Consider the following 23,040-nt stretch of genomic DNA (forward strand, 5'->3'; position numbering starts at 1 on the left):
AATATGAAAATATGTTCAAAACCTGAAAATGCTCCACAAGACAGTGGGTCTCTGAAGCCAGTTTGTTTTTTGACAAGACACATAGGAAGACGAACCAAGAGGGAAATCCACAAAGAGGAGCCCAGTTCTGCATGGAACACACTGTACAGTATCATTTCTTCTCAGTGTTCCTGTACAGTACTACAACCAATCAAACTCTGGCACAGAGAGCCAGACTGCCTTGCTACATTTCAGTTGATATCTGCTGGCTGTGGCTACTCTCCAAACAGACTTGGTTTTCCATGTGTTATCCATTTAGGGGAGGTTATGGATGACAAGGATATCTTGCAAAACAAGTTAACAATCCTGTTTTCTCCCCATGTTTCCTCACCATTTATACATCTACTTTAGCACCCACTCTTTATTAGCGCATAAACCCTTATAGTCTTTCCTGTATAGCGCTCACTTGGAATAATGATGGGTTACTTAATCATCAAACTGCCAAGTTACTTCCAACTCAACAGGACTGGACCCCCCCCCCCAAAAATGCGTTTAATGTATAGAGAAATGTGTGGATGTCTGAGTGTGAGAGGTAGGTCAGAGAGAGAGAGAGAGAGAGAGAGAAAATAAATTATCCCATCTCACCTGCCACTTTCAGGACGCTTTGAGAGGTGTGCGTGATGGGTGAGGTCACGCCCACAGGGGGGTTGCGTCCCTTTTTAAAGTTCCCTGGCTGACCCAGGCTCTGGGGCTTCCTCAGTTCCCCCTTGACCCCCGCGTCCTCACTAGCACCCTCCATGGGTCTGGAGGACTTCCTCCACTTGCTGGGGGTCTCGGTTTTGAGGCTCCCTGTCTCGTAGCCGCTCCCGTCCATCTTGCGTGCAGCTTTGGCATCCTCGCTGTACCAGGACAGGCCACTCTCCACCAGGGAGCGCTTCTCAGCATCGGTGCGGAGCTGCATGAGGACAGGGACATAACCATCAACATGAGGTACTTTGCAAATGGAAGTATTTGTTTTATTTATATGGTCACAACACAGGAGGTTGGTGGCACCTTAATTGGGGAGAACGGGCTCGTGGTAATGGCTGGAGTGGAATTGGTGGAATGGTATCAAATACAACAAACACATAGTTTCCAGGTAATTGATGCCATTCCGTTTGCGCCGTTCCAGCCATTATTATGAGCCGTCCTCCCCTCAGCCTCCACTGGGTCCCAATGGGAAACACGGGGTTAGTCAATTCCATGTCCGTTTGGTCAATGGTCAATTCAGATTCAGGAATTGAAAAGTGCCATTTATTTATTTATTTTGAAATGAAATTGAATATTTGGGGTCATGTGAGAAACACCCAGGTTTGTGTGTGTGTGTGTGTGTGTGTGTGTGTGTGTGTGTGTGTGTGTGTGTGTGTGTGTGTGTGTGTGTGTGTGTGTGTGTGTGTGTGTGTGTGTGTGTGTGTGTGTGTGTGTGTGTTTGTTATCTGTGGAAGGCCCTCAGTAATCTCTGCTGTTCCATCTGAGTGTCTGTCTGCATTCCAGAGGGAGAGCAAGTGGGAGGAACGGATAAGCCTATACTGTATAACACCAGAGATTTACTGAAGTCACTATGTTATGAGCTTCAGAGACTTTCACCCCAGTAGTCATTGTAACTAGAAAGGATGCATCATGGCTCATGTGTCCCTCTTGAATCCCACAAATGTTGGTGCGTCGAGCTTGGTAAGTCTGGACTGATTTACTCTGTTTCAAATGCATCCAGTTTTTCAATGCCCTCCTCTTCCTAAGCGGGGAAAATAAGTGGCTTGTCTGCAGGCTGCAACCCTGTTACGTAAGGGCTACTCTTTCATCGTATGCGGGGGGCAGGCACATTATTAACTGCCCAATTAAACTAGAACCAACAGAGAATAATTCACTGTGACTTTTCCTTACGATTATATTCTGCACAGTGGGCAAGGCCGGGGGTGGCCAAAACAATATAGTACCATGCTGTAGGGCACAACGACTGAGTCACCTCAGCTATTCTCTTCGTTAAGCACCACCAAAACTCATTCATCAAAACAACACGGGCCACAATGCTGTTTCACCTAATCCGTCCCTCTGCTGAAGTCTTTGTTAATACAAGGTTGACACTGCTTTAGAGTATAAGTAACGACAGGATGAAACCAACCAAGCCATGACAGGGAAATACTGTAGTGAGCCATCATCCCAAAAAATATGACCACAAGAAGAAAAGAAAAAACAAAGACCGTGTTTATAATTCTAGACAGGTGCTACACTGGAAAATGTACTGTAGGACTACTGTATGTAGCTGCTTCGAGAATTGGGCGCAGTGTGTCTTGGCAGCGCATCTTATAATGTAATATGGTCACAGATGGCTCAGTCAGCTATACTAATCCCCGTGCTTCATCAATATGCTCTCTCTTGGACGAGGAGGAGAACAGAAGAAAGACGCAGTGTTGCCACAGTAACACCAGAAGTGACAAGCCCGTCTTAGAAGCATTTTTCACCTGTGGATAAAGTGGAGAACCTCCGTACTTGCCACGCCAATGAAGAATGAAATGTGTACAAAATGTGTACAAAAGTTGACATTTATCATTTGTGGTGTGAGGATTAGTGAAGGGGTTTCTAAAGGGCTATTTGAAGTGCCTGATGAAGCAATAGCAGTGGCTGTTTTTCCCCCTGAGATGTCACCTACCAAAAGTTGGTCAACTATCTACAAAATGCATTTTAAATCCAGTTCAGATTTCCACTGACTGTAAGTTAGATGCATGATGTTGCAGTGTTAGATGAAATGCAAAATATCACTTTGATTTCAAATGAGTGGCTAATGGGACAAACCGTTGCAGTAAACAACTTTGAGTGGTGCACAATGACACATCAGCTTAATCAATTTCAGATGTAATGACATTGCAGTGTCTGTCGTGTGAACTGCTTCTTTGGGACCCAAATGACTCAGGCAGATTTGACACGCTTCTGCAGAGGGTGAATAACAGACGCAGGCTGGCAAGCTAGCAGGCAGGCAGGGGGACAGTGAGAGGGGGCAATAGATGCAGTGTCAGTCTGAAATATTGACTTAAACATTTAAGGACAAAGGACTTACCTAACTGTGTTCTTCCAGAACTTAAACAGAAAAAGTTGTTCCCTTAAATCTATTAGAGTATGCTTTTCTCAAAACACCAGTATCTGCTTACTGTGTGTGTGTGTGCGTGTGTGCGTGTGTGCGTGTGTGCGTGTGTGTGTGTGTGTGTGTATGTGTGTGTGTGTGTGTGTGTGTGTGTGTGTGTGTGCAGATAGTACAGCTACATTGTCTGTAAACAGAAGTACATAAACATAGCTAAGGCTGATGTGATTGAATGTGGCCTTTACTCACCATGACAGAGGAGTTGCGTCTGGAGCCGAGGGGCGTGGTGGGCAGGGAGTTGAGGGAGGAGCTGGCGTTGAACTCCTCAGAGCTGAGGTTGTCTACAGAGCCATCGCTGAGCCCACTGCTGATGGAGCTGCTCTCATCCCAACTGCAGAAAGAAGGGCGTCAAAGGTTATAATAAAGAAGAGCATGGGACTGTAGAAAGTACTAGTTACTGTGCATTAACAGCGACAACGCTGTCTAACAGCAACTGTGCAGTTACAGAGGAGGTTATCGAAGGAGAAGACAAAGGTAGGCCTAAATTGGCAACAGCTTTGACATGTCCATCTGTCCTCCTGAAGGGATATCATGGTAACTGCCAGCGGAGGGTTGGGATCTCTAGCTGTTAAAACAAGCTGTTTTATCAGGCAAGGGATGCCTAAGTTACACAACAGAGATGCTTTGATTCTAACAACACAACTCTCTTTACTCTCTGATGTGCAACACATCCTCTTAGTAACAAACTACAGCTCCATGAGCGGATTCTTCGACTGAAGTTTCCTCAGCACGGGACATGTCTGTTAAATCAAGATGACCGGTCGAGGCCGAGGGCGGCAGTGGGTTGACAGGCAGCTCTAGGTCTTGGAGCTGGGATGGCGTGTTCCAAGGAGCGATAGAACAAGGGAGCAGGGGAAGTAGAGGAGAAGGGGAAATCACAATGACAGCTGCTTGAGGGTCAGGGTTGCCACCCAGCCGCCCGTCTGCCTGGTCTGTTTCACCCTGGGACATATACTGCTGGAGAGGCCCCTACGTGAGAGGAGGGAGGGAGGGACACGGATGACCAGTCACAGTGTGGCACTGTAGCCCAGAAATCTGCTTCTGGCTCGCAAGAGAGCAAATAAATTCACAGACCAAATGCATCCTCTGAATACATTTGAATAGGAGTTCATTTGAATCTCACATGCCAAATATACACATCATTGCATGGAATTTAATTTCAGGAGGGGTGGAGTATGTCGACGAAGAGGACAATTGTCACGTAAGGTTCAGAGTAGGACAAAACACTGTCGAATTTAAAGCAGAGACTTTTGAAATGGAGGGAAGGGGTTCTGAAGACAGCTTTGTATGCCTTTATGGTTTCAATAGAAACATCTCCAGAGTGCTGTAATGTTAAGTACTTCTTAGATTTACATAATTATTATGCTACCTCTCATTAGTTTGGCAGGGGTAAGTAGCAATCAATTTTTTTTTAATCCAGACACAAACGTGGCATAGAGAAAAGGTAGATACAGTAATAAGACCCTTGGAAAGCTGAGTCATTCCTAACTTCTCTTCCCTTTCTGTGCTGCCCCACTGACTTGAAATTGCTCTTTGTGGGTTTCTACTCTGCAATTAGCAAGGCGATGGAACATGGAATAGTGTATGTAAAAAATAAAAAAAACAGGGAGAAAAAAATGGCCCATAAAAAGTCTGAAGCAGAGGAGGAAATTGGACTTAAAGGGATACAGTACATTTGGAAAGTATTCAGACCCCAATACTTTTTTCCATATTTTGTTACGTTACAGCCTTATACCAAAAAGGATTACATCATTTTTTCCTCATCAATCTCCTCATCAAAATATCCAATAATAACAAAGTGAAAACTGGCTTTTAGATAAAAAAAAATAAAAAAAATGGTATTAAAAAAATATATTTAAAAAAATATTCAGACCCTTTGCTATGAGACTCGAAATTGAGCTCAGGTGCGTCCTGATCCCATTGGTCCTCCTTGAGATGTTTCTACAACTTGTCATTATGGGGTATTGTGTGTAGATTGATTGATTGGACTATTTCATCTGTAACGTATCTAACTTCATCTACTTCCCCAGAGTCAGATGAACTCGTGGATACCATTTGTATGTCTCTGTGTCCAGTATGAAGGAAGTCAGAAGGTAGTTTCTGCGAGAGCCAATGCTAACTAGCGTTAGCGCAATGACTGGAAGTCTCTGGGTATCGGCTAGTATGCTGGGGAAGGGAAAGGGCCTCATTGCCAAAATCCTGAAGGAGCCCTTTAAATCACATGGCTATGGAGGAGGGTGTCCAAAAAAGGGCATTGTTTGAGACCTAGATTCTAACAGTCACTGGAATACTTCACTATATCATTTTGCTCTCTGAAAGGAACTGCTACCACAAATGTACATCATAATCATAACAGGAGAAAGTATATGACATGTTGTGTACTAAAGTGTACTAATCGTGCATTTCTCAGAAGCGCCAATCACCCTAAGTGGTTAATTCAATCAACAAAGTAGTTCATTTATTTCCTATCCCTATCCCTTAACAGGTAGACAAAACAGACTCTCCATCAATCAAACACACACAGAACTGTTGGCCAACACAGAGACAGGGTGATGAGTGATGTTTTAATTTGCGGTTGTGGAGCTAAGAGTTTTAAGACGGATCTTTTGCTGGACTGCAGTGCTCTCCGTAGGTGGCTGTCAAACACTAACCCCTCAGGATAGTTCGGGATTTTGGCAATGAGGCAATTTTGGCCCTTTATCTACTTCCCCAGGGTCAGATGAACTTGTGGATACCATTTTTATGTATCCGACTGCAGTTTGAAGGAAGTTGCTAACTAGCGGCATCCACGAGTGGGGAATTAGATAAAGGGCCACGTCCCGAACTATACCTTTAAATAAGTCCCATACTCCCACATAAATTAGTGCCAATTATTAGTTAATATCCTTTCCAAAACTCTTTAATATCCTTTTAATCTAATTTCAAGACTTGTACGAATGCATCCCTCTGACCTATTAGCCACACGTCTATCCGGTATTGAGAAAAGAGATATCAAAGATTGCAAGAATGGGAGTTAATATGTTTAATGCTAAGAAGCGTTTTGTGAAGCGCGAAGGTTGAAATGGACTTCTGGGTCTACGAACTTTATACAGAGGACTGAGGTGAGCCACATTTGTCGACACTCTATGCAACAATGCTATAAACATTTAGTAGTCCGTGGTAGTCTTTTAACAACCACAAACCAGCAGGGATTTTATCACGAGGACTAGGAAGAACAGCAGGGACGTTAGCTCACAGTAACACTCACACACTTGGCTACATTCTTTTATGAATTGTTGTCCAAAGAAAGGTTCCATCTTTGATTTTACATTGGGATTCACACACTTGTGAAACCAGCATTTTTGGTACTTGATCACATTTTATGAGGCAGAGCATTTTTCTTCAAGGCATTCAGTGTTCTGGACTTATTAAAGTGATTAACAGATACCTCGGATATTCACACGAGTCTGGTGTGTTTGATCAAGTCACACCTTTCGTCAGTAGCATTAGTCAGTCGTTTGTCCCTGGACACTCATGATGAAGTAGGACAGGGTCATTCCTTTGAATGTCCCCAAGGGGGTGGCAAATCCAAGAGAGACATGGAGGGAGTGTTTTATAGCCTGTTGTCCAGGGATTATCAAGTAGACTCAGCTGCAGGTCATTTTTTCCCCTTGAGTGGATGGTCAGGGGGCCGGAACATAATTACATATCATTTGTAGACTGCAAATTGACCACAAGAAGCCTAAACAGATATAATATTTGGCTAAAACATAATCATTTCAAACCTTGTTTACATTTGTATACGACCACGTCGCTCTATAATGCTTGGGAATAGAGTTCCAAAAACGAAATCACTTGGACCTGATTTCCTGGTGTTTTAACAGTCTTTTATGTCCAACAATGAAAATTTTAAAATATATATACACTGAACAAAAATATAAACGCAACATGTAAAGTGTTGGTCTCATGTTTCATGAGCTGAAATAAAAGATCCCATACACACAAAAAGCTTATTTCTCTGAAATTGTTCACACATTTGTTTACATCCCTGTTACTGAGCATTTCTCCTTTGCCAAGATAAAGCTGTTTAAACAGCATGATCGTTACACAGGTGCACCTTGTGCTGGGTACAATAAAAGGCCACTCTAAAATGTGCAGTTTTGTCACACAACACAATGCCACAGATGTCTCTGAGGGAGCGTGCTACTGGTATACTGACTGCAGGAATGTCCACCAGAGCTGTTGCCAGATAATTGAATGTTCATTTCTCTACCATAAACCGCCTCAAATGTTGTTCTAGAGAATTTGGCAGTATGTCCAACCGGTCTTACAACCGCAGGCCACGTGTAACCACACCAGCCCAGGATCTCCACATCCGGCTTCTTCACCTGCGGGATCGTATGAGACCAGCCACCCGGACAGCTGATTTTCTGCACAAACTGTCAGAAACCGTCTCAGGCCAGCTCATCTGCGTGCTCGTCATCCTAACCATGGTTTTGACCTGTCTGTAGTTTGGCGTCGTAACTGACTTCAGTGTGAAAATGCTCACCTTCGATGGCCACTGGCACGCTGGAGAAGTGTGCTCTTCACGGATTAATCCCGGGTTTCAACTGTACCGGGCAGATGGCAGACAGTTTGTATGGCGTTGTTTGGGCGAGTGGTTTGCTGATGTCAATGTTGTGTCCCCGTGGTGGCGGTAAGGTTACGGTATGGGCAGGCATAAGCTACAGACAATGAAGACAGTTGCATTTTTCCCATGGTAATTTGAATGCTCAGAGATACTGTGACAAGATCCTGAGGCCCATTGTTGTGCCATTCATCACCATCACCTCACCTTTCAGCATGATAATGCACGGCCCCATGTCGCAAAGATCTGTACACAATTCCTGGAAGCTGAAAATGTCCCAGTTCTTCCATGGCATGCATATTCACCAGACATGTCACCTATTGAGCATGTTTGGGATGCTTTGGATTGATGTGTACAACAGCGTGTTCCAGTTCCCACCAATCTCCAGCAACTTCGTGCAGCCACTGAAGAGGAGATGGACAACATTCCACAGGCCACAATCAACAGCCTGATCAAATCTATGTGAAGGACATGTGTCATGCTGCATGAGGCAAATGGTGGTGACACCAGATACCGACTGGTTTTCTGATCCATGCCCCTAAATTTTTTTTTTTAAAGGTATCTGTGACCAACAGATGCATATTTGTATTCCCATTCATGTCAAATCCATAGATTAGGGCCTAATGAGTTTATTTAAATGGATTTATATGTAATGTAACTTAGTAAAACCTTTGAAATTGTTATATGTTGCATTTATATTTTTGTTCGGTGTATAGAAAAAAATGTGGCTCAGAAAACTTGGGGGGAGGGGGGGCAAATAAAACCTTTGGCCCGTGGGCCGCCAGTTGGGGAACCCTGCCGTAGTCTGTTGATATTGCAACATGGGTCTACTTTGGAGCTTACATTTCGGAAGTGGAATTCAGACAAGGGAGGTGGGAGGAACTGAACCATGTACATACTTCATACATCGGGGTGGGGAATTGGCCTTTTTGTTTTCAGTGGCACTGCTCCAAGCTTACCGGCTGATTTATGCGTTAGTGCTATTATTTGAATTTCTGTCCCTGAGAAAATGTTTAAGTTCGAACGATTGAGAGAGGGGCTGTGTGGTGGGGGAAGAGGGGAAAAACATGATCTACATTCTACACTCCTCCCTGGTGGAGCACAAACTGGGACCAGCTGTGTGCAACAAGATGACTCTTACTTATTGGACCCCAAAGCAGGTCAATATGTAAAGTACTGTAGATCTGCATGGCTACTAGACCATCTGACTGCTAGAAAGCAACTTTCTTCATAATGTAGAGATACTAAACCTAACAATGACGTCACTTGAGTCAATCAATCACAATAGATTATATTATTGTGCAGAGAAATGTGATTAAAGCACAATAAAAGCCTTCTGCGCTATAACAATTTATTTAAACTGTATTCATACAGCCGTGACTACAGAAACAAACAGCTTCATTGGTCATACAGAGAAAGTCCAAACACTACCTTGAGACTTTGATGTCATTCCTACCAGGCTGATAAGTGTCCCATTTAGATAAGCATCCAGCCATCACACCTACTAAATGGTACTTTCTCCACACACACACAGGGATACATGCCATCTGACCGGGTTTATAACCACTGCTGCTGCACACTATTGGAGTGTCCCACATTTGATATGATTGTGATATGACCTTGATAAAGTTGTTGACAAAAGCATTGTCTGAAATGTATTATTTATTACAATTTATGACCGCCTTAATTTTTTTAATTTTTTAATTAACACTCATCCATCTTGTTGGAAGCCCAAACACCAGTCTACATTATGAGTGAACAGCTGCCACTGATGTTATCCAATTACAGCTGACACTTTTATTTACCAGGTAGTTACTTTTAGAACTTAAAGGCCGGATGCAGGGACCAGGTAGCCAGTCATGATTAAAGAGACAATTTTAACTTCTGACACAGTGAAAACATACTAGCTTTGTAAAGTAGACATACACACAAACATGTGGGACATGTTACCCTACAGACATTACGGGGTAGTAAAAGGGCCATCGACCATTCATGGTTGAGTCTTCGCACAAGACAGTATGCAACAACCAGACGTGTGCCAAATACTTTCAAATACTTTAGCTGTGCTTGATTTAGTTTGCCCAGTATACATAGAACTAATGGAATTGTCCCAAAAGTGCAAACTCCAAGCTAAATCAAGTGCACCTCCAATACTTTCAACAGTATCTGTGTCCCTGGTCTGGTGACAACAACTATGGGGCGGCAGGGTAGCCTAGTGGTAACCGGAAGGATGCAAGTTCAAATCCCCTAGCTGACAATGTACAAATCTGTCGTTCTCCCCCTGAACAGGCAGTGTTCCTAGGCCGTGATTGAAAATAAGAGTTTGTTCTTAACTGACTTGCCTAGTTAAATAAATAAAAATATGACTGGGAGAAAGGAAGGCAGACAGCACAGTTAGGCAAAGATATAGTTTGTGAATCTTGGGAGCGCATACCTGTGGCTGAACGCTCAAGGAATCTTCAATTACCCAGATAGCTGTGGTACTGTTGCCGCAATTCCATCATGGAGGGTGCTCTTTTAACCAATCCCATAATTGCTTGTGACAAACAAGTGCCAAGTCCCTATCTAACAAGACCTCAGTGTCTTATCAAGCTTTGCTTGATGAGCAAAATGTTGAGTCACACTGCTGTAGCTCCATTTGAACCCCCAGGTAACCTAGCCTACTGAAAATGTCAGTATTTTGATTATATAGCCTATAAGCTAGTAAATGTAGCCAAACACTATTACATTAGCCAGTAAAAAGTATCAAGATTTTCCCATAGGGACGCTGCTGTCGATAGATACAAATAAATGGATGATGGATCTATTATTTTAAACATCAACACTTGAAACTCTACATTTCAGTTAATTTATTCCTATAAAATAATTACATTCACTTTTTTAAGAAGAACAAAAATACACTATAAAAGTCTCTGCAATGTGTTTTTTATTTACTTGAAAATTGTACAGTACTAATTTTCATCATTTCATTCGGTAAACTACAATGGTAACGTTACATTCTAAGCATTTCGTTGTTCAACTCTTGAAGTAAAACAAACTGTTTTCAAATTCCGCGTGTTCACTGTATTCAGAATAATTTACAGAGCTACAGTAGATCGTCTGACATTGATACACGCAGACCAGTATCGCCGCAGATCTCTGCTTAGCGCTTACCTTGGACTAAAATGTATCGTCTTTTTCGCACAGGGCGCCGTCCGCTGGCGCTGCCCCATTGGCGGCACTTTCCCAATTAGCACACGTCCGCTCATATTCGCGCAATTCTGACATCAACGAGCATTTTTACAATCATTTCCCGTAGTATCCATGTAGCCTCAAGGAACGCTCCATTCAAATTCTGATATTCACTGCAACAACCTCCGATTCCCTGTTCCCCCAGTAAGGACTGCGAAACCGTTAGGAAACACCTCCAAAAAAGTGACCCCCACCCCCCCTACTCTCCCTCTCCTGATGGCTAACAGCTGTTGTTCAACTGTTCCCAAAACCTCGCATGTAGCCCACATCATATCATCGACACCACCATTATAGCTACATGAATAAACGAATTGTTCAATGACCCTGGAATTATTACCCTCTTTGGGATTATGTGGATAATATATGGAGATTGCATGGCATATGACAAGATATCATGTTTAAAATGACAGTGAGTTAAATGTACAGGGAAATAATACATAGAACGTTTGCAGAATTCATCTGGAAGTTTGGGGGAACCTTGCTTTGCTGTAGGTTACATAAATCAACACAGCACCAGCTTAAAACATGCACATAGAGGATGTTTTTTTTCTAAGTGTTCTCTATGCATTGCTGGGAAGGGCTGATAACTAAGCGTTTTCACTGTGAGTCTACACCTGTTGTTTTACAAAGCATGTGAAAAATAAAATTGGATTTGATTTGGAAAGCTAATTAATATAACCTAAAAAAAATATTCATATACTCTCTCTGGGCATCTCTCTTCTCTACGCTCCAACTCCTGCCAAATGAAAGCATTGGAGCGGTAAGGGACACCGCCTCACTGTCTGCCTGTCTGTCGTCCGGGAGGCCAGCTTGACTGAGTGTCCTCCCTGCTTGACCTTCAGTCAGAGGACCACCGGGGAGGAGAGATGATAACATGGAGCAGCAGCTAATGTTCACTTAAACATAGACCGGTACACTACGGCAATAAATACACCCATTGTGCTTCTGTAGCTAAACGCAAATTGCTCCATAACCTATTCCTTTTAACTTATTTTTTATAACATTATTCACTTGCTGAGACCAGGGCGGAATCTAAGTCCTGGCATAGGCCGGGTAGACTAGCCTGCATTAACTCTGTGAACTGAATGATTCACAAGGCTTAGACAACCACAACACAATCTAGCCGGGACCTCCAGCAGGGCATGAGGAACCTCGAAAAATGTTATTCTGGTTCCTCCCCACATTAGTAACAGAGCGTTCTCATCGTGATGTCATCGGGTCAGAGGAGCATCCAACCACTCTGGGAGGTTCACTGTGTGGGCCAAGAAGGTACCTCCCCCAACCAGAGCAGACCAAACCAGCACAGGCCTGAAGATTCAAGGCTAATTGGTTCAATCTGAATGGCGCTGTAAATTGTCTTTGTGTCATGGATCTGCACTGGTCTGATGGTCCAATACATGGCAACGTGGAAAGAGTTGGCTGAAGCAGACACTATCAAAGGGTACTGGTGTCTCATGACCAAAGGTTGTCAAAGCTAGGCTCATGAGGCAAGATTATACATTTTAAAAATGTGTATTTACATTTGTTTATTTACATTTGTTTAATTTACATTTGTTTTTATTGTGACACCCTTTGAAATGTTACACATAGAAGGAACAAGAGTATGTAAATACTGTATATCTAGCCTGATCCTAGACCACCCTGACCGCTGCATTCTCATTCTGTGTCAATTCACGTCATCGCTTCATGTATCCGTGTAGCGAATCATTTATGTGAGCTCGCAAGATCAGGCTGGCTGGCGAGGCTAAGATTTATCTGCCATGGTAGTTCCTGAGTTGAGCCAGACCAAACAACAGGCAATGGGAAGATTTCTGTCCCGAAGAGAAAGCAAATGATATGCCCCAACCAGATGGACTGTGGTGATGATACTCAATAAAAGACTGTTGTGTCTTCCTACGTCTCCTGATACTCGTAACCTGATCTTTTGTAATACAAATGATGTGGCAAACAATCAGTTTACAGTTTCCCTGTTGCCGCTTTTCTTTGTTCAGTGAGAGACCCACATCCCTTTCTCACCAATAACACCTGTAATTGAATTCAATGGAGCTTAATAACGATAATAAGTGTATTTGTGAAGTGCTTTATAATTATTGTGCTTAAAGTGAATGCCATTCCCAGGAAACCAATTTCCTGCTGCCATTGAAATGAACTACAGTATATCAGGCATTTATACAAATTCTGTACACGTGCTTTACATCTCCTGCCTCCTGTTTATCTGACCGATTCAGAGTGCTGCTAAACATGCTGTCACCTATCCCATACGTAACCTTTACTAAGCAGTAATTACTAGTATAGCCATTACCTACTGAGCGAGTGTCTTGTGTCTGAAAGTACCATCCCCAAAATGTTTGCTTAGGTCTCGACTCACCATTCAAGAATATAGCATTTTCGGATGGGACATGTGCAAGCTGTTTAAAACACTGATTTCCACTGTCAGTGTGAATGACTGCGATGACTGCACACTGGAGGCAACGGCGGTAACTCATGACATGTGCTGCACTCTCTTTGCTGTCGTTAACTGCCGTTGGCTGTACTGCAGCAGACCCGACCAACAGGAAGCTGCTTTCATGCTCTGACCTTTCACGGCTGTGGTCTTTATCAGTAGCTGTCAGCTCTTTCTGCCGGACCAGTTAAAAGGTAACGAGCAAAGATGTCTGGTCGGCTTAACATTTCTGCAAGTCAATGTTCGAGGTTTAGTTAAAATCGGTAGATTTGCCTGTCATGTGTAAAAAAAAGACGGCCGTTTATTTTGTTATAAATGAGAGGGGTGGAGGGATGAATGATTCCTAAATATGAATCCAGAATTAGCATTGGCTAAGGTAGTCCATAAAATCAGCTAAAATATTCATAGGTGCCAGCGAAGTCTCTTCATCCACATGGTAGGAAATAAGGTAGCTATCCAGAGGCTGTTGTAGAAAGCTACATCCACTTTATAATCATGACAGGCATCCACTGCTCTTGGGCAACCCCTTTGATTACCCAGTGGAACACCATTCATGCATTCAGGAAGAAACTTCTACTTGAAAAGGCTTGACTCAATAACCCAGAAAATCAATCAATGATGACTACCAAGGCTAGTGGTGTAATGACACAATCCTTCCAGTAGAAGGCACAATGAGCCCAGATTGAGGGAGCCTGCTATGGCATGGACAATGGCAAGGATTGGCAGAATGACTTGGGTGTCATTGCTGCATTTGTTGGCAGCTGGTGACTGACCACTACAGTCTTTCTTGCATTCTGTACATTGTATTCTATTTGTGCACACTTTGTCCACATACTTTCATCAATCAATTTATGTTCAAGAGCTTTATCATGAAAAGCGTCAAATTCCTCTGAAGCAATGCCTTATAGATGCATTATAGAAATCTCTAAGCAGCTCTCTGAGGATCAAGCGCAGTGTCCGCTGGCACAACTTGCTGTCCAGTCAGTTTTAACCTCATCACTTTATCCTCTTATTCAATCAGTACATGAAAAAGAGAGATTCGTACTGTTATTTTGATTTGTATTGAGCTTGACCCTGGCAAAGCTAACAGGATTGCGCTGCCATCAGCAGCAAGGCAAGGTGGTACAGCACGGAAGCTCCAGTAACACTAGCAGTAAAACAGTAATGACTCTGAGATGCATCGTTGAGTCCATCTGAGACTGGAGCTCTGTATATCCACGTGAAAATGGACTCCCTCTGATCGTTGGGCTGGAAAACATCAGCCAGACTAGACCTCAGACAGGGTTCCCTTACCAAACACCACATCACAGGGGCACACCAGGACACCTAGCCCTGATATGGTTTGTAATGGAGCCTGCCTGCTGTGAGTGATGACATGACATCATGGACATGATACAGAGATGTTCACATGCCCCCAGGGCTATGGTCATCTAATTAGATACTGGTCCGTTTATCAGACATGTATGTGGAGGTGATACTGTAGTGGTGGTCTTCTTGATTCTGTCTTCTACTATTGACCCCTGTGTGTGTGTGTGTGTGTGTGTGTGTGTGTGTGTGTGTGTGTGTGTGTGTGTGTGTGTGTGTGTGTGTGTGTGTGTGTGTGTGTGTGTGTGTGTGTGTGTGTGTGTGTGTGAGAGAGAGAGAATGTGAGTGTGTGTCTGTGTGTGTCTCTGTGTCTGTGTGTGCGTGTGTAAGGGGAGGGCCTCCTCTGTTCACATGTGGCCCAAGACCCCTCCTGGCCTCGGGGGTAGGGTATGTAGAGTAGAGTGATCCCCTCCCTCTTCACCTTGCCCCTGTACATATCTACTTGTATTGATCCAGTATCCATGCACATTGTAAATATGGTACTGTAAATAGTATATACATACTATGCTTACTTACTTTAGCGTGTTCTTGTTATTTTTTATATCTTTTGTGATTTTGTTCTATTTTATTATTTTTAGTTTACATTGTTATTGATTACTACATTGTTGGGGTTAGAGTTTGCAAGTAAGGCATTTCACTGTACTTGTGCATGTGAAATTAAAACGTGAAACTTGAGCCATGGCCCATAAAGGGTTGACCCCGAGCAGCGGTCCTACTAAACCGTAATCCCTGCAGGGCTTTTGGAGGGTCCGGCCAAGCAGGCCCAGACCTAATCAATCTGCACATGGCTTTATGTGGGTCAGGAAAGCACTATGCTAGGCTGGTCAGGAAAGCACTATGCTAGGCTGGTCTGGAAAGCACTAATCTAGGCTGGTCAGGAAAGCCAAGCAGGGACTGACTGTGGAGTAGAGTCCAATGTATGCAGGAAAGGGAAATTGAAGGCAGACTGTTCCGTTCTTTGTGGACCAGTATTAGATGACTAGAGGCAAATACTGTACTGTATGCACTCAAGTATGGGTGTGTTGATGTGCAATTTCCATTAAAATGAGCCATAGTGTAAATGGTCACACACACACACAGAGACAGACAGAGAGACAGACAGAGAGACAGACAGAGAGACAGAGACAGAGACAGAGACAGAGACAGAGACAGAGAGACAGAGAGAGACAGAGAGAGAGAGAGAGAGAGAGAGAGATTTCCTAGCATGTGCAAAGCTTTTTCACCATTGCCATGGAAATGACATTACCAGAAGAGCAAATTGAAACAATGGATTAGCTAACATGAAGGACTCCATTCTTTGTCTTAACTCAGTAATACATAGCACATACTTAATATGCATATCTTTGGTCAGACTCTGAATAGTGTTGTATCTTAAACAGCATTAAGCATACTGCATGATAACCTAACCGAGCATGATGTTGTTCAACTTGTTCTTCAGTAACAACACCTATTATGGAAAGAGAGGGATTACATTCTAATGACCCTAACTCAAACAGAATGACCACTTGCAAGTCTTTGTGCCGTAATCATTGATAGGTGAACTGAAACCCTTAAAAAGCATGTCTGCCATGGAAGGATTCAAAGGGGAGTTCTAACAATGGGTACGAGCCGCAGACATCCATTGCCTAGTCACCCACTATACCATTTCATGTTTGGACGCAGAGCAATCTTCTTAAATCGGTCAATATGAAGCCCTTTCATCCTCCACACACACATTAACCACACACACGTGCACGAATACACACACGCTGACTCCAGCACACTGACTCGTCAGTGGGTCAGAAGAGGAGGGTTGCCATGGCAGCATATCCCGATCCATGTGCCGCATGATGAGAGGCGTGTTGCTGCACCAGCCTTTCCCTTCCTTTTGCCTGCACTGCTTAGAACACTGTTCAGTGCGCACACACACACACGCACGCACACAAACACACACACACACACACACACACACACACACACACACACACACACACACAGTCCATCACCTCTGTACCACCATGATCCCACATACATTACCTCACCTTGCAGCACAGTGCCATAGATAGCCTAGTACTCAGCCTACTACAGTACTCCCATTCCACATGGTAATGTAAGCTACTCACCCTGTAGGCATCTCCATAATCGATACCTCAGCATGCAGTCAAGCGCTTTATAGCCGTTTCAGTAAACAGGTTAGAATCTGAACCCCCCCCCAAAAAAAAAATCGGAGTCATTCGTTTTCTGTCTGAGAGTCTAAATAAGCGTTCAGTAATGCTTTGAGTTACTCAACGTCTGCCAGGAAAAGACGGTAAATCCCTTGGTTGCGATAAACAGAGAGCATTCTGGGCGGGCCTCATTTAGCGAAGTTCCATGTTGGCATGTCCTTTTTAACGCATTAGACCATTCGCTCCGTCAAAGAGCGAATGACAAAACAGATTATCCTCTTGTGAAACGACGGGATTGGACATGAGAAAGTAGCTATCGGGCTGAAACAGAGCGCTGATGCCGCCACTCGATGGGTCTAAGGGTGTAACCGTAGATGACGGGTGAAAAACTAAATTCTACATTTGTGAAAATGGCACTGAATAGTGGGACATTTATCATTTCTCTTTCAGGTATAGCAAATCTAAACTATATTCAGTAATATTGTTATTACAGTATTGTCATTATTACAGTAATGTCATTATTACAGTAATATCATTATTACAGTAATATCATTATTACTCCTAACCCAATGTGTGGAATATGATTCAGGGAGACCTGGTTAAAATGGCTGCCAATGTTACAATACGATACTGCTGATGGTCATCTTCCATTATTATGTGGTGTGAAGAGTGTAACTACAGAAAACTACGATTCTGTCATTATAAAGACATTATGATTCTACCATACAGATTCTAACAGATGGTACAGTACCCTCCTTCCTCCAAAATGGGGCCTAGTCAGAATGTTCAGATGGAAACGTATTGTGTAGAACATACATTATTCTCGGCCATGGGGAGTAAGCCATGGAGCCTTTCAGCTCTATGCATCATATTTCTATCTAAACATTTCACCCTCTTCTGAACACACCGCACACCGCACTCAGAGGAATGGCATTGCTCTCTGGGTACCCGGGATACCCCAGCACACAGTACAGCATAGACTAGCTGTGGATATCACACACAGCCCTACATTACTATGTGTTTTGATGTTGTTAATGTAGCAATATAATCAATAGTCATTAGGCCACCAACAATGGGCTGCAGGTTCAAATCACTCCATAGAATCCAAAACCCCCGGAAGGACAACACAGTGGCTTGGTCTAAACGTGTTGTAACGAGCCAAGATTAGAGCGTCTGGTTTGATAACACGTATGACAAATTGCCTCAATTAAGTCAACGATTTAACAGCCAACCAGAAATCAGAATACAGAGCCATCTGAATTATAGATGTGGCTATAATATTATACTACAGGACCATTTTAGCTCAACATTCCCATTTTACCCATGGCAGTCAAACCTTCCTTCGGATATGCTTGACAGTATTCTATGGCTTCCATTCAGATAAAGGAGAATGTATTAGGGATGATGGCGAATTAGCTGGAGAAATGCTCCGTCTCCCCACAGTCACACTGGAGCTGGTTGCTATGGAGATGCAAGAGGGGCTTGCAGAAATTATCTATTTTCAAGAGACTGTAGATGCTAATGGTTTCCAATGAGCTGAAGTGTGTGTGTGTGTGTGTGTGTGTGTGTGTGTGTGTGTGTGTGTGTGTGTGTGTGTGTGTGTGTGTGTGTGTGTGTGTGTGTGTGTGTGTGTGTGTGTGTGTGTGTGTGTGTGTGTGTGTGTGTGGAGTGCTGTCAGAATCTGGGATTATTTTCACATTGACTGTACGTACAGTAGCTCTCAGATAAAATGTATTGATGGTTACCAACAAGGACAGCATTGTTGCTAAAAATGCAAATGTATTCAGAAGTAAGATGAGATATGTAGTATGGAGGAAACTAGAGCATGAGCCGTCTCTTCCGTTTTTAAGACCTGGATTAGCCTAGCTGCATACCGGTAGTTATTCATACTATAAAACGCTATTATAGATTAGCCCTTTGACAGTCAGTGGCATAGCACTATTCCTATGAGAATGAGGGGTTTATCCGAATCAAGGGCATTTCCCGCTGAACTCACAGACAACACATCTGCACAGTATGTATCATGAAGGCTTTTCAGACGGTTGTAGCATTCAAGCACAAGAATGTATCGAAGGACATGCTCCAATTTCAGTGTCTTCAAAAAGTTTTCACACTTCTTGACTTTTTACACATTTTTTTGTGTTACAGCTTGAATTTAAATTGGATTAAGTTGAGATTTTACACACAGTACTCCATAATGTCAAAGTGGAATTATGCTTTTAGACTCTTTTTCTTTTTTTTTTACAAATGAATAAAAAATTAAAAGCTGAAATGACTTGAGTCAATAAGTATTCAAAGCCTAAATACGTTTAGGTGAAAAGATTTGCTTAACAAGTGACATAATAAGTTGCATGGACCTGTTTAAAATGTTAAACATTACAAAAGTTATCCTTTTTAGATAATACTATAGTAAATATATTAATGTCACCAAATGTATTGAAAAACACTGCTTTGCAATGAATGTCTACTGTAGCCTCAGCAGCACTCTGTAGGGTGCACCATGGTGTAGCTGGAGGACAGCTAGCTTCTGTCCTCCTCTGAGTACACTGACTCAATGCAAAACCTAGGAGGCTCATGGTTCTCATCCCCTTCCATAGACTTACACAATAATTATGACAACTTCTGGAGGACGTGCTCCAACCTATCAGAGCTCTTGCAGCATGAACTGACATGTTGTCCATCCAATCAAAGGATCAGAAAATGAATATAGTACTGAAAGCATAAGCTACAGCTAACTGTAGCACATAAAATGTGGTGAGTCGCTGACTCAAAGACAGAAAGACAACAGTTTTCTTCCAAAATGAAAGAGAAGCAAGAGAGAGCTATATTTCGTAGTATATACATTTTTTACTTTCACTTACTTTGCTAGAGTCAATTGCAGCTAGCTAGTTTAGCCTACTCAAACACCAGACTCAAACAGAGAGGGATGCTATGTTAGCTAGCTGGCTATGGCTATCCAACACTGGAACTCTTCCAACTCAAGGTAAGCTTTTGGTTTTAAAAATGTAGTGCCACCGGGACCTGCCGGTGTAACTGCTAAACTGCTTGCTGCTGACTGTACACTGTACTGCATGATTGTAGCGGGTTTACTAACATGTTAGTTCTAGTAGCTATGTTGACTATGGCATGACAACGATGTAGGTTGTGTGTAGCAGTTAGTGGTCATGATATGAATGTTTGGCTTGGAAATGTTTTTTCGCCTGGTCACAGACAGCTGATGTGTTGTGCACTGAAGTCCACAAGCGAAGGGAAAAGGTGAGAGGCAGAGAGCACGTAGATATACAATGAGCTGTTTGTATGTGGCTGCTATGAAGGTGAACTGTGTTTGCGGGTGATCAGGGTGGCATAGTGGTTAGAGCGTTGGACTAGTAACCGAAAGGTTGCGAGATCGAGTCCCTGAGCTGACAAGGTAAAAATCTGTTGTTCTACCCCTGAACAAGGAAGTTAACCCACCGCTCCTAGGCCATCATTAAAAATAAGAATTTGTTCTTAACTGACTGACTTAAATAAAGGTAAAAAATTCAATTGTGCTGAAACTGTTGAACAATGTTTCTTAAAATGAAGCAACTGGGATAAACATTGAACTGGGTGAATGAAATATGAATAACAGTTCAACTGTAATAAAATGCTGTAAAAGAAATAAGGCCATGTTCATAAAAAAAATGTATCATCCGCTCTCATCTTAAACGGCACCGACCACCACTGCATACAATTTTCTCTAAAGGTCCCTCAGTCAAGAAGTGAATTTCATACATAGCTTCAACTACAAAGACCATTGAGGTGTTCCAATGCCTCACAAAGAAGGGCACCTATTGGAATATTGGTTTTTAAAAAATGATATTGAATATCCTTTTGAACATGGTGAAGTTATTAATTACATTTTGGATGGTGTACCAATACACCCAGTCACTACAAAAATACAGGCATCCTTCCTAACTCAGTGACGATGGAAACCACTTAAGGATTTCAACATGAGGCCAATGGTTATTTTAAAGTAGTTCAAGAGTTTCATGGCTGTGATAGAAGAAAACTAAGGAAGGAAGGATCAACAATATTGTAGTTACTCCACAATACTAATCTAAATGACTGAGTGAAAAGAAGGAATGCTTTGCAGAATTTAAAAAAATAAGGCACTAAAGTAAATCTGCAAAACAATTGCCGAAGAAATTAACTTCATGTCCTGAATACAAAGTGTTAAGGTTTGGGGTAATCCAACACAACACATCACTGAGTACCATTCTTCATATTTTCAAGCATGGTGGTGGCTGCATCATGTTATGGGCATGCTTTTCATTGGCAAGGACAAGGGAGTTTTTTAAGATAAAAATAAACGGAATAGAGCTAAGGACAAGCAGAATCCTAGAGGAAAACCTGGTTCGGTCTGCTTTCTAACAGACACTAGGAGACAAATTCACCTTCCAGCAGGGCAACAACCTAAAACTCAAAGTCAATTATACAGTAAACTGGAGTTGCTTACCAAGGCAACATTGACTGTTCCTGAGTAGGCAAGTTACAGTTTTTCCTTAAAAAGACTTCAAATCTATGGCAAAACATGAAAATGGCTATCTAGCAATGATCAACAACCATCTTAACAGAGCTTGAAGAATGTACAAAAAACAATAGTGTGAAAATATTGTACAATACAGGTGTGCAAAGCTCTTAGAGACTTCCCCAGAAAGAAGTACAGCAGTAATCACTGCCAAAGGTGATTGTAACATGTATTGACTCAGGGGTTTGAATACTTGAGATATTTCTGTATTTAATTTTCTGAAAACATGTTTTGACTTTGTCATTGTGGAGTATTACATGTGGATTACGTGTGAATTCTTTTTTTTTTTAATAAATGTTAAATTCAGGCTGTAACAACAAAATGTGGAATAAGTCAAGGCACTGTACTGTATACATTTTCTCTTAGGGATTTGGTAGTTATACTATCCCTTCGTTATATTCTGACAGATAAAATACATTGGGGATCTCGATCCAAGCGTATGGTTATCAAAGAGACGCCAGTATTCCTGTCTCTGTGTATGGGCTGACCTGGCGACAGGTGGCACACCACAGGAGGTACAGGGTTTCTCATCATGGTCACCTTAAATAGCTCACCTAGGGATTGAGGACACAGGTGGCCCAGTGCTGAGCACTCACTATGAGGCAGTTTTACAATCACCAGACATACCATCATACTCTCACTCTATTTCTCTTCAATCTCATTCTGCTTCTCACTATGCCTCCGTCTATCACACTTCTCAATATTTACACTGTAGTCTCTTATAGGCAGAGTGGACTGATTACCCAAGCGGGCCAGTCAGTCAGTGCCCCAGAAGCTGCAGAGTAAATCCCAGTAGATGTGGAGCAATGATAAAGTTGCTCACATCACACCAGAGAACTGGCCTGGATTCCCTGCCTCTGCCTCTCCTCTCCCTGCCTACTGACTGTCAACTAGGGAGAGGGAATTAGAAAGAGAAAGAGAGAGGTGGGGGGGGCAGAGAGAAAGATTGAGAGAGCGAAAGAGACTGTTAAATGAGTGTTAAATGAGGCATGAATGAGGCATGAAAGGAGAGAATTCTGTGGCTTTGCACCTGGGATCACTTGACACCTTGACCTGGGATCAGACTGATGCCCTACCACAGCATTGATCGGTAGACTACTGTTACTAATGCGCAGTTAGTTTGTTAGTGGGGTTTAACTGTAAAAAAAAAAAAAAGAAGTAGGGTAGTACTTTAAGCCAATGTCATTCTGTACTTCAGTCCTTTCTGCTAAGTTGTTGGTAGCACAAAGTGACTTGCTCAATCCCATTTAGTGGAGAGGCAGGCACTGACTCGAGGGGCTCTGTGTGCGTTTGTGTCAGTTACACCCTCCTCCGTCTCTGCAGTGAGATGTGGGTGTGAATGAATGCCCACTGCTGTCTTTGACACAGCCAGCTCAGCAGGAGGGCTGGTAATGAATGTCATTACTGCACAACTCAGACGTGATCTGCACTCATTTAGATCAATTTAGAGATCCACTTTTGGTTTTGCTGCCATTCGGACATCTTAATTTTCTACAAAATGGAAGACTCCAAGACAGATAAAATCTTGTCTTGTTTCAGCAGATAATTTCC

At 42.6% G+C, this 23,040-nt stretch overlaps 1 protein-coding gene across 15 annotated transcripts in view; it reads right to left on the reverse strand.

Moving 5' to 3' along the window:
* Window positions 1–23,040, reverse strand: part of LOC110527741 (neuron navigator 1) — a 139,973-nt gene that overhangs the window by 40,726 nt on the left and 76,207 nt on the right. For 14 of the 15 annotated variants that reach the window (XM_036983230.1, XM_036983231.1, XM_036983226.1 and 11 more), the window contains 2 exons: window positions 3,341–3,482; window positions 625–934 (listed from right to left, as the gene is read on the reverse strand). In XM_036983230.1, coding sequence (XP_036839125.1) covers window positions 625–934; window positions 3,341–3,482 — 452 coding nt within the window. Of the gene's footprint in view, window positions 1–624; window positions 935–3,340; window positions 3,483–10,910; window positions 11,147–23,040 lie in introns of those variants that run through there. The other variant, XM_036983239.1, reaches the window with a different exon arrangement.

Source organism: Oncorhynchus mykiss, chromosome 7 (genome assembly GCF_013265735.2).
Source record: "Oncorhynchus mykiss isolate Arlee chromosome 7, USDA_OmykA_1.1, whole genome shotgun sequence".
Classification (NCBI taxonomy): domain Eukaryota; kingdom Metazoa; phylum Chordata; class Actinopteri; order Salmoniformes; family Salmonidae; genus Oncorhynchus; species Oncorhynchus mykiss.